Raw genomic sequence first — 16,646 nt, 5'->3', positions numbered from 1 at the left:
CTTGGATAGTGAGCAGCTGATAACAGGAAATACAGCTCAAGCAGCAGGTGGTAGTGCAAGAGGCAGTAGGAAACAGATTGGAAAAGTATTATCATCCTCATAGCTAATGTCTTCTTTGTGGCTAAAATGGAGAAATGAGATTGAGAACTGTTGGCCACTCCACAGGTTTTGCTAGAAACTGCCTGAAATTTTCAGGAGCTGAGAATGTTCCTGTAATATATGTGTCTCTGTCTGAATCAAAGAATTAGAGGCCTTGGTGATAAGGAAACCAGTTTCTTTTATAGTCTTAGATAAAAAATATCTGTAGGATTAATCTAAAATGATGGATTGGCCACCTTGTAATATGAATCAACAAAATTTTATGTTTTAGTGGTCTGAGTTCTTACAGTAAAAATATGAAAAGTAGTCTTTCAATGAAACTTTAAATATGATGCAACAAGTGGGGATAGATGAGTGAGACAGGAACACAAATGTTTGTGTCCACCTGTGTACCACTAGGGAACTTGTTTGTTTTGTTCTGAGGAGTTGTGTGTATGGCAGTGAATTCAATTTGATCCAGCCTGCCAGAGCTCAAGAAGGACTTGGATAATGCTTCCAGATGCATGCTGTGTTTTGTCAGGTTGATCTATGCAGGCCCAGGAGTTGGACTGGATGACCCTTATTTTTCAGCTCTTTGTGGGAATCTTTCAAGCATGAGGGGGCACTTGGCTAAGCAAACAGTGAAGTCTGACGCAGTGGGTCAATTGGGTTTTCAAGCCAGTACTGTAGTAGGTCCTGAGAGATGGTTTGTAGTGCAGGGAAAAGCTGAAAAAAATAATGTGGCTTCAATTTGGATGGAAAAGGGAGCCATCAAAATGGTTTAAATAAAAAGTAAAATATGCAGGTTGTTTCCATAGTAACAAAGTCAAGATGGAATGAAAGCCTTCACAAGAATTTTTGTTAATAATATGTACATAGAAACTAGAGTAGAGAGGCAGAGAAATCCATAGTGATTGTGAAAAGTGGGGGGAGAGTCCCGTCTGTCTCCCCTGTGTGAACAGATATCAGATAAATATTTTCACTCATGTTTCTTCTGAGATGAGTAAATATCCTGTTGGCTTGTTCTTAGAATGGTGTGAGTTCACTCCCCATGAAGTTGGATTTCGCAAATATGGAGCTTTTGTTCGAACAGAGGATTTTGACAGCGAGTTCTTCATGGGACGGCTTGTCCAGAAACATCCAGAGCCCAGGATTTGTTTTCTACAAGGTGTGATCTTATGATAATGATTAAATTATCATATAAGGAGATGGAAAGGAACTTTGCTGCTTTGGGGACTTATGAACTGAAGTCCATGCCTTTTTTCCCTTCCAAAAGAACTTGAAGAATGAAACATGTCAGTCTTTCTCCAGAGCTTTAGGTTCATAATTGGTTCACAGTGTTGCATTCTGATGTCCTGAGTCTGCAAGATGACTCTATTATAGCTGCCTGTCAAAAATTGCCTGTCTACTGTTGATCTTCCTGTTCTCTTAATGTCTTTTCCATGCTTTTCTCTGGGAAAATTTTCTGCATTATATCGTAACATCATGATTTGTCACATGATTAACACCAAGGTTTTAATTAGAACTGTTAGAATAGTAGAGAATCAAGTGACAGCCCTCTCCCATGAAAAATGTCAGGTGAATTATAGGCCTTTTGGTTCTGTGAGAAACCTTTTGAGTGTTAAATTCTTCCGCATTTTTCCTGCAGGAATGTGGGGCAGTGCCTTTGCTGCAAGCTTGGATGATATCTGCCTGAAGGTGGTTGGTATAGGACTGAGCTTTCTAGATTCTTTCAAAGATGTTATCAAAGTTGTAGGTAAGAACATACATAAAAAGAGTTGGGCTTTTCAAAAGATGGCTGATTTTTGTAGTGATCACAAATAATATGATGCAAAAATGTGCTGTTTGTAGTTTTCAAGATTAGCACAAAGAATGGATTGGGACAGATCTCTTTTATTGTGTGTTATTCCCTTTGATCACTTTTATAGTGAAGAGAAATTGTTTCTTTAGTATACTTCCTCTTCTTTTAAAAAGAATTGGTATCTGACTTTGACTAAAATTTGGGCTAGTTCTGGGAGCTGTCTTAAACACATATTAAAGTGCAGGCATCATAATCTTGAGAAGAGGAAGAATAGAAGCTGGTTTGCTAAGCAGGAAATGGAAAAAAAGAGGCTTTTGGTTCCCCCCATAGTCTGCTTTTTGTAGTATTGGATAAGCTGGTTGTATGCTTATTCATTGATCTCCATTTGTCCATTAAAGTGAAAAGTGTTTTAGAGGCTGGGACTTGTTCATGTGCATAGTTATGGCCTTATAGTAGCTAGTGGATGAAGAGATTTTTTTTTCTCTGCCTTTCCAGCCCTGGTTCCCCCAGAACACCCCAACCCTTTTTGTTTTGTGTAGTTATAAATGCTACTGTGTGTGGTTGACTGTTGTCTTATGTAACAGAAGTGGTTGTCACTTGGTAACAAAGGTTTCTTTGTGTAGGTTTGAAATTAATATAGGCAATGTTTTATGAGTAATGCTTTTCCCATTAAACAGGGCTAGTAAATCACCCACCTATGGAATATGCATCTCATTTAAATTTCATTACAATACTCTTATTAGGGGACAAATTCAGCCTTAGAACAGCTGGTTAAAAATTGTACAAAAAGGCCTAATTGAAATGTTGGAGCTGGCATTATGTGCATGTTCTGCCTCCTTCTGTGACTTCTGCAGATGACTGCCAAAGATTCCATTTCCAAGACCCAGCACGGCTGAAGACTCGCTTGGTTATACCTGGGGGCCCCTTGTTACAAATATTTCAGGATTTCTTCATGTCCCGGGTCACATGTGGAGAAACCTTCAACTTCATGAAGGGATTGTATCTTCATAAAGATTATGTTAACATCAAGAAATTTGTGACTTGGAGAGGTAAAGGAGTTTATGTGTTTCTGACTATCAAAAAATATTAACACACTATATAATATCCCAATGTCACAGAACGTTAGTGAGCTTGACTTTGTTCTGCTGAAGCCAGGGCATATGTCCCTTCTTACACCTTAGCTAAAATTTTGATCCACTATATTTGTTCTGTCATATAAGGCAAGCTTATCATCAGATTTTATAAGTCTGTCTCAGATGAAAGTGCATGTTCGAATGTCTTTTTTCTTCTTATGACACTAATATGAGCTTTGTCTATTTCTTCTGCCAATACATGTGTAATGAAGCGATATAGTTACTTGGAGTGTCTTACAGATAGTCACCTGGACGTGTTTCCCAACCAGCTGACTCCCATGGAAGAGAACTTGTACTTAGTGGATGGTGGCTTTTCCATCAACTCTCCCTTTCCTTTGGTACTTCAGCCAGAGAGGGATGTGGATGTTATCCTGTCATTCAATTTTTCCTGGGAAGCTCCATTTGAGGTGAGAGATGTAGCTGAGCATTATTACATGAACATAAAAGCACAGAATCATACTCAGTGGCAGCAGATCACTTGAAGCTGAATACAAATACTAATCAACAAATGAAAACAAATCCATATATCTTTCATGGAATCACAGAATGGTTTGGGTTGGAAGAGACATCAAGGATCATCTCATTTCAACCCTGCTATCATGGGCAGGGACACCTTTCACTAGACAAGTTTGCTTAAACTCCTATCCACCCTGGCCTTGAACGCTTCCAGGGGTGGGGTGTCCACAGCTTCTCTGGGCAACCTGTGCCAGTGTCTCACCACCTTCACAGTGGTGAGATCTTCCAAATATCTAATCTCAACTTACCCTCCTTCAGATTAGGGCTGTTTCCCCCTTGTCCTATCACTACACGTCCTTGTGAAAAGTCACTCTCCAGTTCCTTCCTGTAAGCCTCCTGTAGTACTGGAAGGTGTTGCAAGGTCTCCCTGGTGCCTTCTCTTCTCCAGACTGAGCAGCCCCACCTCTCTTGGTCTGTCTTCCTCTGGAAAGATATTTCAAAGGTTATTTTGCTATGCTTTTTCCCGTGAAGGTCATGAGAAAATAGAAAGTTGACAACTGTAAGAAGATTCAAAAAATTTCAGAAGCCTAAGCAGATTAAGTAAAAAAAGACTATTTGTTTGGCCCATAAGATTATTGTCACTGAGATATGTCCTTCTAAAGAAAGAGTGGCTATTGGTGATTTTCTTCATACAAACAAGTTATTTTCTATACATACAAGTGTTTATTATTAACTGCAGAAAAGTCAAGGTGAATAGATTTAGAAGTAGGAAAGCATAAAAAGTTTCTGCTGCAATCTGTTGATATTTGTTGCAGTTCTGCTCTTCATTCTTCTATATTACCAGCTTTAGAAGTTGTTTCTGCTGATTTGAAGCTGAGTTCCTGTTACTTCTTTTTTTTTAAAAGAAAATCTCTTTCCCTTTGAGGATTGCAGTTAGATGATTTTAGAAGTGTTGCTGGTGTTGTGTTGCAATTATCTTTTTCCTCTGATAACAGGTTCTAGAGCTGACTCAGAAATATTGTGAGGAGCAGGAAATTCCTTTTCCAAAAATCAAATTTACAGAGGAAGATGAAAAGAAGCCAAAAGAGTGTTACATGTTTGTGGATGATGATAATCCACAGGCTCCAATTGTACTCCATTTCCCACTCGTGAATGACACCTTCCAGAAATACAAAGCTCCAGGTAAACTAGCTGCCTCTTAAAGCACTCTTCTAACAATTCTTTGTGTGTGCTGATGGGGAAAATTCAGTGAGGTCAATGTTCCTCTTTTGATTCTTCTTAATATTACTCTGTAATTGTTAGATTGTTATTTACATTTAAGGTAGAATCAGTTTCCATTAGTTTTTTGAAAGGCAGGATGAGAGAAGAGGCTCACAACACCCCTTCCCCCACAGTAGTTACTGTTTGCAGTAAACTACTTTGCTGTTCATCTTTTAAGACTGGTATTTAAATTTAAGGGGCATGGTACGCCTAGGGCCAGTTGAACTTGAGGTTTGTCTTTCATTTTAGTGTAGAGCAGCACTTCTGGGGAAAATTGAGCTTTATATTCCTTATTTTGAGCATAATAATAAAAGATGACCTTAAAATTTATCACTATGAAAATGTATTTTAGTTCTGTATTTTGGAGCCAAGTGGAAATAGAAAGAGAATATTTTGTCCCTTCAGCTTTCAAATATTTTGGAAGGAGCTGATATCTCTGAGGAGGAGCTTTGGGGAAAAAGTTAAATTTCAACAGAATTGTCTCTGATCTCCTCCTAGCTGAATTCAACCAAAATGATTCTACCACAGCAGAGGGTTTTTCATGATTTTTTTTCTTTCTTTCTTGCTGCAGGAGTTGAACGTGAGTCAGAAGAAGAGAAATCCTTTGGTGACTTTATCATTGAGTCAAATGATTCCCCTTACCGTACACTAAACTTCACCTTTGAGCCGTATGATTTCAGCAGGTTAGTGGAAGTGAATCGCTACAATGTTCTGAATAACAAGGACACTCTCCTCAAAACCCTAAACTTGGCTCTGCAAAGGAGGAAGTTGAAGAAAGTCACCAATAAGTCAAATAGATGAGCAGTTTCCAAGGCTGAGGATACAGAGAGGCTGCAGTGTACAAAAGCCGTGAGGTTCAAGACAGAATAGTGATAGTGAATGGCTGGAAACTCCCTTCCTGGGGAGGGAGTAGTACACCTGACACTGAAAACTCATTCCAGGTTATGTGCTCTGATGAAAACTCAAGGAATGTACAGTACAACATGGATGTTGCTTCCTTGTGTGGGGAAGAGTGAGGAATTACTCAGCTCAGTATCTCCAATCACAGTGGCTGATTCCAGATGATTTGAGAGGTCTACACAATCCATTTGAGCTTCTGGAGAATAATCTTCCAGCCTCTACTGAGTGATGCACCTCTTTTTTGTCAAAGGTGTGTTGGTGTTTGAGGAAACAGTTTCCTTCTGTACTTTTATCTCTTGCTTACAAACCTCCCTTAATGAACTTTTACAAGTTACATCATCTGAAGAAGAGCTCCACAGATGAAATGACACACTGAGAGAGGAAATGCCTCCTTTTGCTTTCACCTTGCTACGGCTGATGCCCATGTGCTTTCAAGACTGAACAGTCATTACCTGCTTCCCATTTTGCCATTCACGATTTCAATTTCCTTCCTATCCTTCTCAAGGATTTCAATGGCTTTTAGTCTCCCAGAAATTCTATGCAGAGTATCTTATTTTGGTAAAAAAATTGTTTGGTAAACAAGGAAATAAATGTTTTTTATATGTAACAATAAAAACACATTGTGGGATTTTGTTACTGCTTCCTATAGTTTGATCATCATGAGATGATGAAACCATGATGAAAATGCCATAAGCCTCAGCTTTCTCTTCCTGTGTAAGAGGAAGGAAGGCTCCTTTGAAGGGTTTGAAATAGATATTTTTTCCCTAATCTTCAGCTTGTAATTCACCCAGGCCTTTGTTGAAGGAATTTTTGTGTCTACATATTTAGAAATGTCAATAGTCAAGGTAGGCACACCTTATGAATGTGAATTAATAAAATAATGTAAAATGCTGCTGTGCTGTGGGATGGGATTCACCTCACTTTGTATAAAGCCCAGAGAAAAGCACTGAATTATGCAGTTGGAAAAGATGTAATGCAGAACAGTGGCAAATGAGCACTGTTAGTTTTATGGCTTTTACATTGAGCTGAATGTATGGATTCTGGATTTAAAACTGAGGACAGGAGGTTTGTCTTATGAAATTATCTAAGGGCTTTTAGATGAGTATGGTTCTTAATAAATTTTTCATATATTTCTCTTTTAATAAATATTAGTTTTCTCACACGCTCTTCACAGTTTTTTCTTAAGTACACTTGTCAGACAACTACGTTGATAGCTTGTGGATGAAAATCGGGGGCTGAGCCAAGAAAGAAATCTTTGTATTTGCTGTTTACTGCAGACAACCTAATCAAGGGGAGGATGAGCAAGATAATACCAGTTACTTCCTAAAGAATCTTAAAAATGTGGAAAACCTGTTTCAACTGAGAAATTGAAAGTGACTAAGTTTTCAAGGTCAAGAACTGTGGTTTTTTGCTATCTTACTAAGAGTTGGAAGTTGTGCTGGTGAATTCAACTGACTCACAATGGAATCACAATGACTTTGCTTCAATTGTCCCTACAGCAGGATAATTTTAAAAAGAGTTTCTAAAACTTCTTGGTTTTAAGTTGGACTAAGTGAATTAACTAGGTACTTCAGCCTCTGATCTGATCTATATTACAATGGAAAAAGAGCACACGGCCTGCATCTGCAAGACCATCTACTCACATCAACAGGTATTGCAGGTAAGGTCGTCTTCCTTTTGTGGGCTTGCTAGATTGCACAGATAAGGATCGTTTTGCAGTCATAATAATATGGGTTTCTTTTCCTCTGCAGATGATGACCATGTTATACATAGCTGATAAGCTCTAGCTGATTCTTCTTTTCTGCTAAGTGCTTAGCAACTAAGATTTTGTAAGTTCACTGGTTGATGCTGTTGTATCAGCAATTAATTCTTATATTTAAATAAAAAAACTTTGGAAGATTTTTATAATAATTCCTGCTGTGGATTTTTGAATCCTGAAGTAGTGAAGGAACAACATAAAATAACTAATGGGATATCATAGTCTAATAAGAAAATAATTACTTCATATGAAAATATCTGCTTTTTTTGTCTGCCCTTGCAGTGTTAAAGACAAACTTCTGTGTGGCAGCAGATCTTCTGATAGCATCTCCAGTCACTTCTGACACAGGTCAGATACAATACAGGTCTTATTGTACCTGCAGTGATTCTAAGAGGAATTAAACTTGAAATGCAAGCACCATAATGCTGTGAAGGTAAAAGATCTGCTTCTTTGTTAGATTGCTCAGGGCGGCAGCAGGTAAACAGGAAATTCAGGGCAAAGAAGGGAGCAGAACCTTGTGATGGCTTAGCAGAGAGGGAAAACCACTGGTGGCCTGCTGCTGAAAGTGTTTAAGCCAGTTCTGTGGAGCAGGAGTCTTAGTAAAGGTCTCGGTGTCCTAGAAAGAGAGCTGCCTGGGAAAATGCAGGAGCACAGAACAAAAGGTGGTGGTGTTTTCTTAAGGGTGCTGTACCTTGGAATAGAATGGTTGAATTTATTTTTACACTTCTCCAATATCTCCAAATTTGTTCATAGCCAAGCAATGTTGTTATGTTGAACTTTACTTTTTTATAGTCCAGTGCAAAATCTTTGGAGTCTATCAACTCCAGTAGATGAAAAATTTATCTGGAGCCGCACCTAAAAATCTTAATCTGGGACAGAAGTATTGCTAACTCTGTTGCTTTTGATGTGGCAAATATTACACCAGGTTAGACTTTATTCACATGTTTGTGATTAGTTCAGTTGCCAGTTGAGGCACTTTAAACACCTCAAAAGGAAGAAAAACAAACACAGGAACCAATGTTTAATCAGAAGTTGATATTGATATGACTTGGATTTGAAAAAGGTTATGAGATCTAGAGGTGCGGGAGGTTGAAACATTTCCAGTGGAAAAAGGAAATACTGTTGAACAAAGTTCTGATAGGGTTTTACGTAGACCAATTTTATGCTGGAATGTCACCCATATTTGAGGAAAATTAACTCACGGCAGAGGCATGGATGAAGGAGTATGTATGGGAAAGGAAAAACCTGTCATTTGAGAGGACACTGGATGACTGTAGGTTAATTTGTTTGTCACAGCAACAATTGAGAATGGACTCGTCTGTTCTACATGTAAACAACTTAGAGAAGGGAGATAAAGCTAGAAGGCCAATGGTGGTGTGAGAACAAATATATTAAGGAATAAACTGAGGCTGAACATAAAAATAATGTTTAAGAGTTTCGTGAAATCTCTGAAAACATTGAGAATGGTTAGGCTAACTTATTGGTGGACATGTAAAGCAGAAGCAGAACAATGATTTATACATAGAACAAATGATTTATACAAAGGTATGCCAATGTTTTTAAGAAGTGTTCTCTTGTTTCACATCTTTGTGATCAGGGCTCAACAACTGGTAGGAAGGGAAATGCTGATATCTCCCTAGGCTCCATATAAGCAACGGGAGCCTGAATTGTTTTCTCCTTAGAATAAATCCTACTGCAGGAGTGGAGTACAGTCTGTGCACTGACACACACACCTGGGTGCTTCTTCATACCTGTCACATTTTTCAATTCCTTTAAAGGGAGTAGTGCCCTCTTATATGATACTTCTCAACAAGGCATCACCTGCTGCATTTATAATCTTGGAGTATCATAAGACAAGACCTTGAGCTAGAATAGCCTGCTGTGTTTAGCAGGCTTGCTGTAAAATGGTATTTGGTACAAGCTTATTTCCTCCAAATATATCTGATAGAGGGAGTTTTCAATTTCAAGGCAAAATATCTCAATTAGAATTGGGGTTAGTAATAAGGGAGACATGTGGGAACACGTTCTGTTACAAACTATAGGCTTCATAAATGATTATCATTACTATATAAATATATACGTTATATAAATTACATAGATAAAACATGAATTATTAATTATTTTTCATGTACCCCATCTTCTGTAATTTTGTGAGTTTGTAATCATGCTAACATTTTTTACTATTGCACTTTTTTATCCATGGTTTCAGTGAAGCTCAACAGCACATGCAGGTGGTGGATTTTTTGGTTGTGGTTGTTTGTTTTCTGAACTAGTTATTGCATTGCTGACCATCACAATAATGTCAGCTAAGAGTTGTATAATGTCACACAAACTAGAACTTCTGTTGAGGATTCCACAGAGACTATGATTCATACCTTATGTACTTTCAGCCCAAGGGTGTTGATGTAAATATCAGGCTGAGTTTACCTTAGGGGTAAACACAAAGAGCTGTAAAGCCTGATCAGCTAGGTGTGGTAAAAAAATGCTGCTCAGAAAATTATAGACAAAGTTTCAAATTATTTTCTTTTTTTAAAAAATCCCACAATATCATAAAGGTAATTAAATTTTGTATGAGACATTCAGCTATAAAACAAACAAATCTTTACATAGCCCCAATGGGGGAAAAATATCTTTATAAAAGTATAATTATGGTTACTGTCCCTGCCCACTTTGACCATCACAAGCATTTCCTTCTGCTTTGTAACAAGTAGAAAATAAAGAAGGTTTTGTGGTACTTCTGTGAAGTTAACCAGGCTCAGTATCTTTGCAACGCATTCTTTTCCATCTCTGCTGCTAAAGTTTCTTATTGGAAAGCAGCTATAAACCCCTAAATCTAAAGTATAGTGTGACCACTGCACAACCATAGCAGTGTCAAGCCCTAGTCAGAATTAGAAGACTCATTGCAGACACATCCATGATTTAAATGTAGGGTGTGGGGATATTTTTCCTTCAACATTCCACCACAGGGGCAGCCACCAATGTGGCAGAGCAATGGAAGTTCCCTGCTGTTAAGATTATTTCCCAACTCACTCTGGTTTTTTTCTTAAGCGTGTGTTGGTGTTTGTCTGTGTTTTGTTTTTGTTTTTTGCACTTTTGTTGGGATTTTTTGTGTGTGTTTGACTTTTTCCTGTTAGAAAATTGTGGCAATTTAAAGCAGAGCTGGAACTGAGAAGCTTGACAGGGATCAGAGTGGGCGGGACTGTATTTTTCAAGTGCTTTGTGAATGCTTTGCTTGCAGAAGTTAACCCCTGTTTTGTAATGAGGTGTGCTGAAAAATGGCATCTGGACAGCTGCATTCATTAGTCCATTGTGAAACATGGCAAGTTTAAGCAAGTTTTATCTGCAAATTTCACCTTGGGCTTTACTGTGGAACCATTACTGGAATCTGCATAATGATGCATATGATGTTTTAATGAGAGTATTACACCAGAAGTTAATTTATAACATGTCAACAGTGTTAAAGCAATATGTTGGGAAGAAATGTGTGTGAGAAAAGTCAGAAAAACATGTATTCTGGTTGAACCCAAGCCATTCTATGATTTTATGATACTTGAGGTTGTAGAGTTCACAGTATGCATCAGGAAATGGAAGTCCGCTCCATTCAATTTACAGCTATTTTGAGTTTTCTCTCGTTTTGATGATTTCTATCTGAGTCTCATAGGGTATTTGTAATTTGGTCAGGCATTGAGGGCAAAATCCCCTACTTCTCTTCTGTCAGAGAATCAGGCATTGGCTGCTAATTGAAAGGTAACTGTTGGACAGGTATAATTGTCTCAGTATTCCAAGAAGCCTTATTTTGTGAACTCTGTTTTCTTTAGGAAAACAGTTAAGATTATTTTAAAATAATAATAAAAATATTTATTAAATCTTCTTAATAAATAAATTTTCAAGGAACTGTAATTTTTCTTCTCTCTCTCTTTTTTTTTATGGCTTTTTTTTTTAAGGCATCAAGATTTAGGAGACCTTATTCCCTATGCATGTGTATCCTACTCAAATATTTTTTAACCTGTGGCTAATCCCAGCAGAATTTGACTTATTTATCAAAGAAATATCCTTAGAAGTCTGTAAAAACAGATAGCTACATAGACAATTGAGATTTTATTAGTGCCCCCCTCACTGATAGTGACACAGATCCAAGGAGACAACCATGGTCTTTGCAGTAAAGAATACTTTACCAGTATTCTGAAATACTGGTAGATCCACTGATTATCAACATTTTTTTCTGCCCAATAAAATTGCTTCATTAATTATTTAGGTAATTCAGTAGGATCTCTGAGGCCCATGAAAATCCTTGTTTCTGCGTGCTCCTTCCCTTCCTACAGTCAGCCCTCAGGGGGCAGTGGCACTCTGTCATGGAGAGTTCTGGTGCCTGCTCCTGATCTTCGTCTCCACCCCACCCTGGCGGCGCTGCTTTCTCTTGGAGGTCTGACATGCCTGCTTGTGCACAGCATCTGGTCCAGATGCTCCTCTGACAAACACAGTCTGTAGCTTCCTTCAGTTCTGCAAAGCTGAGGTGTCTGGGGATCAAGGAGGTAGAGGCTTGCACCTCCCAAGAATTATTTAAGAGAAAAGTAAAATTAATGGGATGTTACACTGTGACTTCATTAAGCAAGCTGTGGTTGATTTGGAACTGAAGTGTGGTAATCCTTTAGCAAATAAGGAAAACACACTTCTGTAATTGGATGAGCTCATTAGTTTAATATGTCACTGTAAATTATATCAAAAAGGTAAAATGTCATTATCTGTGATGATTCCATAGGAACTTAAGAATATTTTAAACAGTTATTGTTTAGTAGAATCATGGGAAAACTGGTATTTTGGAAATTCTTGGTGGCTTTTGTGTTTTTGTAAGGTGGAATTGTAGAACTACTGAAGTTTATCTGAATAGCTGTTTTTTTTCTAAAGTCCCACTTTTGTGGCACCAATACAGCTTTGGTAGAATTTAAATTGGTCAAAACCTCTGTTTTACTCTAAGGAGTTATTCTACGGTGGTGTAAAGGGATGGTGATGGAGACAGATGTTCATGGTTCCCTGTATCTGGAGGGCTGAGATCTCTCAATTTCCTTACATAAAGAAGACAAGAACAAACCAACCTTCTGAATATTCTGCTAGTGTCTTTTTTCCTGGCTGGCAACTGGACTTGCTCCCTGACCAAGTGATAACAAAAGAAGAAAGCTCCGCCTTACTGATGCTATATATTTCATCCACATCACCTGCTACTCCTGAAGGAGATAAGCATGAGAATCTTCTTTTTCTTTTGATGACTTTGTGAGCACAACTTGGGAGGTTATTGCTTTTAAAATATCTTTCCACTAAGCATTAATTTTATAAAGCACTGCCTGTAAGTCACAAGCAGAGGTGCAGTCAAGACTGATGCCTGTTATGCAGCCACTTTGACATCTGAAAGTTTGCTCACAGGAATGTCTTCTTCTCCCTCCTCAGAGGGAGAAACATAGAAGCAAAGAAACATAGGAGCAGACCACAGTTCTGAAATGTGGGCAGAAGGAATGGTCCTTCTCACTGACAGCTGCTTTTTGTCTAAGGAAATGAATATGATCCACTGTAAGTATTATTTTTACAAGCTACTTCTTATAAGTACAATACCCAGACTAACAGGTCAGGTACTCCAGGCTTTTTGCATGGCTTTTGAATGGAAGAAATATACCAACAACTGAAATCAGTACTGTAAAACGTGAATCATCCTGAGTGAAAGATTCTGATTTTTCTTGATTCTCACCTAAAGCAGAAGGTTGAAATGTTCCAAGTTCTAATTCCCTCTAGACTATGACCAACCATATTGAAGTATCAGGCCTACCTGAGTGCTGCTACAAGACTCAGTCTCTCTTGCAAGCTGTCTGAAGAAGATGTAGAAGCATAGAACAATTTAGGCTGGAAAAGATGCTTAAGATCATGTAGTCCAACTGTTAGCATAACGTGTCCGAGTCCACCACCGAGTCCACATGTCCTTAAGGGTTGGGTCTATGTGTCTTAAATATCTCCAGGGATGGTGACTCAACCACTTCCCTTGGCAGCCTGTTGCAGTGCTTGACAACCCTTTCAGTGAGTTTTTTTCCTAATATCTAATCTAAATCTGCTCTGGAGCAACTTGAAGCCATTTCCTCTTGTTTTGTTGTCGTGTAGTGTTGTTTTGTTGTGTGTTACTTGGGAGAAGAGTCCAATGCCCCCCTTGCTACAACTTCCTCTTAGGCAGTTGTAGAGAGTGATAAGGCCCCCCCGAGCCTCCTTTTCTCCAGGCTAAACAATTCCAGCTCCCTCAGCTGCTCTTCATCTGGCTTACACTCCAGACCTTTCTCTACCTCTGTTGCCCTTCTCTAAACCTGCTCCAGAAACCTAATGTCCTTTTTGTAGTGAGGGGCCCAAAACTCAAGGTTTGGCTGCACCAAATCATATGCTTGACTGGTGGTGTAGATGCAACTTTATAGCCTCTAATATGGGACCACCTTGTCTCCTATGAGTCAGTGATATCAGGTGATATCTTCTGGTCAGAGCTGAAGATGAAGGTGTATTCTGGGTGCTGTGACTAGATATGCCTAAATTTGCAATGTGAATGTGAAAATTTTTTTTGTAGTCATATTGAATAATGTATTAGGACAAAACTTTAACAGGATATTGTAAAATTGTGCAACTCTTGTGCAGCAGACAATAGAAAGTCACTTTATTTGTTATTGTCTCACAAGAAAGATGTTTCCTGTGGAATTTTCTCTGTTATCAAAACAGGAAATGCAGCTCAATGCCCTTGTTCTTCATTTTCCCCAAATGCTTTATAATAAAAAATGCATGAAGATTTAATTTCTTAAGGATTTAATTTGCTGTCACTTCTGTCTTTGTCAGACTCTAGGTCAAAAAGGATTATTATTAAGTTTTGGGATGGCTTGTTTGGGTCGTGTAAATGAAGTCTGATACCTAGAGATATTATTTAAGAGAAAAGTAAAATAGTATATTCAAGCACAGTCTTCTGATCAGTGACTGGATCAATATTGAAGTGGCAAATACTCTGTTCAGTGTCTGGATGCACATCTTGAGCATTAATAGCATTGCTTTCACAAATGAATCAACAGCCCAACAGCTTTGCTTCAGCAGGTTATGAAGATCAAAGCACAAGTATTTTTAGAAATGAGGTTGGACCCTGTATCGGCATTGGTGTATCAGAGCTCAGACCAAGAAGTCTCTGTCTCTTTACCATGGCAGTTTCCTCTCAGAAGCTACTGGTCTTGGGAAGCTTGTGAGCCAGACTCTGAAGGCTATTTTCCCCTTTGCTTTCTATTAAATATTAAATATTTGATGTCAAATATCTGTAGAAACCCTGTGAGAATTTGGAGAAATTATTATCAATCTCTGTTTTCTGTGAGAGAAAATTGATTCTGAGCCTGTGTCAAAACTGGTAAGGGATCTTGGTGGCAAATGGGCATCTCCAGAACTTGCAGCTGCCTCTCAAGAGGCTGCAAAGCCTGGGCTGGTTCTGCTGCAAGGTCTCTGCTCCTCTGCATCCTGTTGCAAGTTATGTGGCCCAGTCCAAGGGCCTGTGTGACTCCAGACCTCATATCAGTGCTGTGGGCTGCTGTTGTTGTGATGGTATTGGTGAAATGCCACCTTGTCTTCCTTCTGGCCTGTGGCTTCCTGACTGTGACTCACCTGCACTGTGGTTTGTGATGCACAGTGTCAAGTTATCAAGTAATTTAATATTATTGCTGGGTTACATCTGCTTCTGGGTGGGAGAGTTGTTTAGTTGGGTTCTATTCTCTTACTATGTGCAGAGTAAGCAAGGACAGTGTAATGACATAGCAGCTTCAGCAGTTAATTGCTTAATTTGATTTATGAAATCCACAAAAGGCCCAAATGTGGACCTTCTGGAAAGAGTGGAATTTAAGTGGGGAGTATGGCTTATTATCTAAGTGGATGGCTAACTTTGGTCCCTCAAGAGTGAGGAGAATCCACTGTCATCAAACTGAGACACAAAATGAATTCAGTGCCGAAGTTCAGTGATGGAATGGCGGCTGGGCTCACAAGGTTACCTCTTGTAACCCTGTGAGCTGAATTTCTTGTTTCCATTTAGAGCATTACTGCAAAAGCGTTGTTGTATTAAAAAAGTGAAATAATTATTGTAATACCTGTTCCACAATAAAACAAAACAACCCAACAAAAAACTTTAGGTGGGAAGTCATCTGGCTTTTTTTGTGTAAGTGGCAGTACAGCTTAAAGCAGAAACATTCATGCATTGAATGCTTGAATCTATTAAAAGGCAAAACTAATTAAAATAATAATTTGAAACTGTCTAAGATAGGTCTCACCTAGGTAGCTCTTTATAGGACAGTTGGAATACTCAAATACTTTTATTAGAAAGGGTTGGAAAATCAGATTTTTATTTTTTCCTAAGATGTCCTGCTGCTTTCAAAGAGGGTTTTCACTCTGACTTTTTATTTTTTAGAATTCTAAAAATTCTGAGTTTTTAAAAAAACTTATTTCAACTGCAATTTCTTACTATTGAATAACACCTGTTTTTAGTGATTTTAATAATGTTGAGTGTGATAGCTGCCTTCTGTGCTATTTTTGCATTTTCATAAGAGTACTAGGTCCTTTTGGTTTTATATGTTGAGTGCTGTTACAGAAAAATAATAGGAAATTACTATAAAATTTAAAAGAGATCAGACTTGACAATTTTAATGGGGATGTTTAAAGTCTTTTGAAAAAATGGTATGTAGTTATTTTTGTTAAAGCTTATGAGATTCTAACATCATTTAATTGAAAGCAGCGCTTCAGCTAAAAAACGTTTCCATAGCAAAAACTCCTGTTGACTCTACTGACACCTTAACAACCTTTATGCAAAACAATAAGACAGGAGAAAAGCTACAAGGTGTTTTCTTTAACTATCTGCCAGTGCCTGTGAGGTCCTCCACTTCATGACAATAAGTTGTAGTGAACTTGGTGAAAATCCTTGTTGTGCATCTGACTGGAGAAGCTGGTGGGGGCTGGAACTGCCCCAGGAGATCCCTCTGTGTGCAGTTATTCAGTTATTATCCACCTCCTTATGGTGGTGGATAATGACTCTGGAATTGCCCTGTGATAAAATGCTTGACCCATCTCCTTTTTTCTCCAAATCACTGTGGTGTTAAAAAAAAAAAAAAAAAAAAAAAGAAAAAAAAAGTCTTTATGTGGCACAGAACAAGTGCATCATTTGTGCTTTTGAGATCAGTGGGAGGTGGAGCCGTGAGTCAATCTATACAACTCTTCTTCCTGGCCA

The 16,646-nt window shown here is 38.3% G+C and overlaps 1 protein-coding gene across 1 annotated transcript in view; it reads left to right on the top strand.

Moving 5' to 3' along the window:
- Nucleotides 1-16,646, top strand: part of PLA2G4F (phospholipase A2 group IVF) — a 36,439-nt gene that overhangs the window by 19,343 nt on the left and 450 nt on the right. The window contains exons 15-20 of the mRNA XM_054634777.2: nucleotides 1,109-1,246; nucleotides 1,727-1,834; nucleotides 2,734-2,928; nucleotides 3,253-3,419; nucleotides 4,464-4,650; nucleotides 5,300-7,288. Of these exons, the coding sequence (XP_054490752.2) occupies nucleotides 1,109-1,246; nucleotides 1,727-1,834; nucleotides 2,734-2,928; nucleotides 3,253-3,419; nucleotides 4,464-4,650; nucleotides 5,300-5,529 (1,025 nt within the window). The 3' untranslated portion in view covers nucleotides 5,530-7,288. The remainder of the gene's footprint in view (nucleotides 1-1,108; nucleotides 1,247-1,726; nucleotides 1,835-2,733; nucleotides 2,929-3,252; nucleotides 3,420-4,463; nucleotides 4,651-5,299; nucleotides 7,289-16,646) is intronic.

This window comes from Agelaius phoeniceus, chromosome 6 (genome assembly GCF_051311805.1).
Source record: "Agelaius phoeniceus isolate bAgePho1 chromosome 6, bAgePho1.hap1, whole genome shotgun sequence".
NCBI classification, from domain to species: domain Eukaryota; kingdom Metazoa; phylum Chordata; class Aves; order Passeriformes; family Icteridae; genus Agelaius; species Agelaius phoeniceus.
This window is presented reverse-complemented; position numbering and strand designations above follow the sequence as displayed.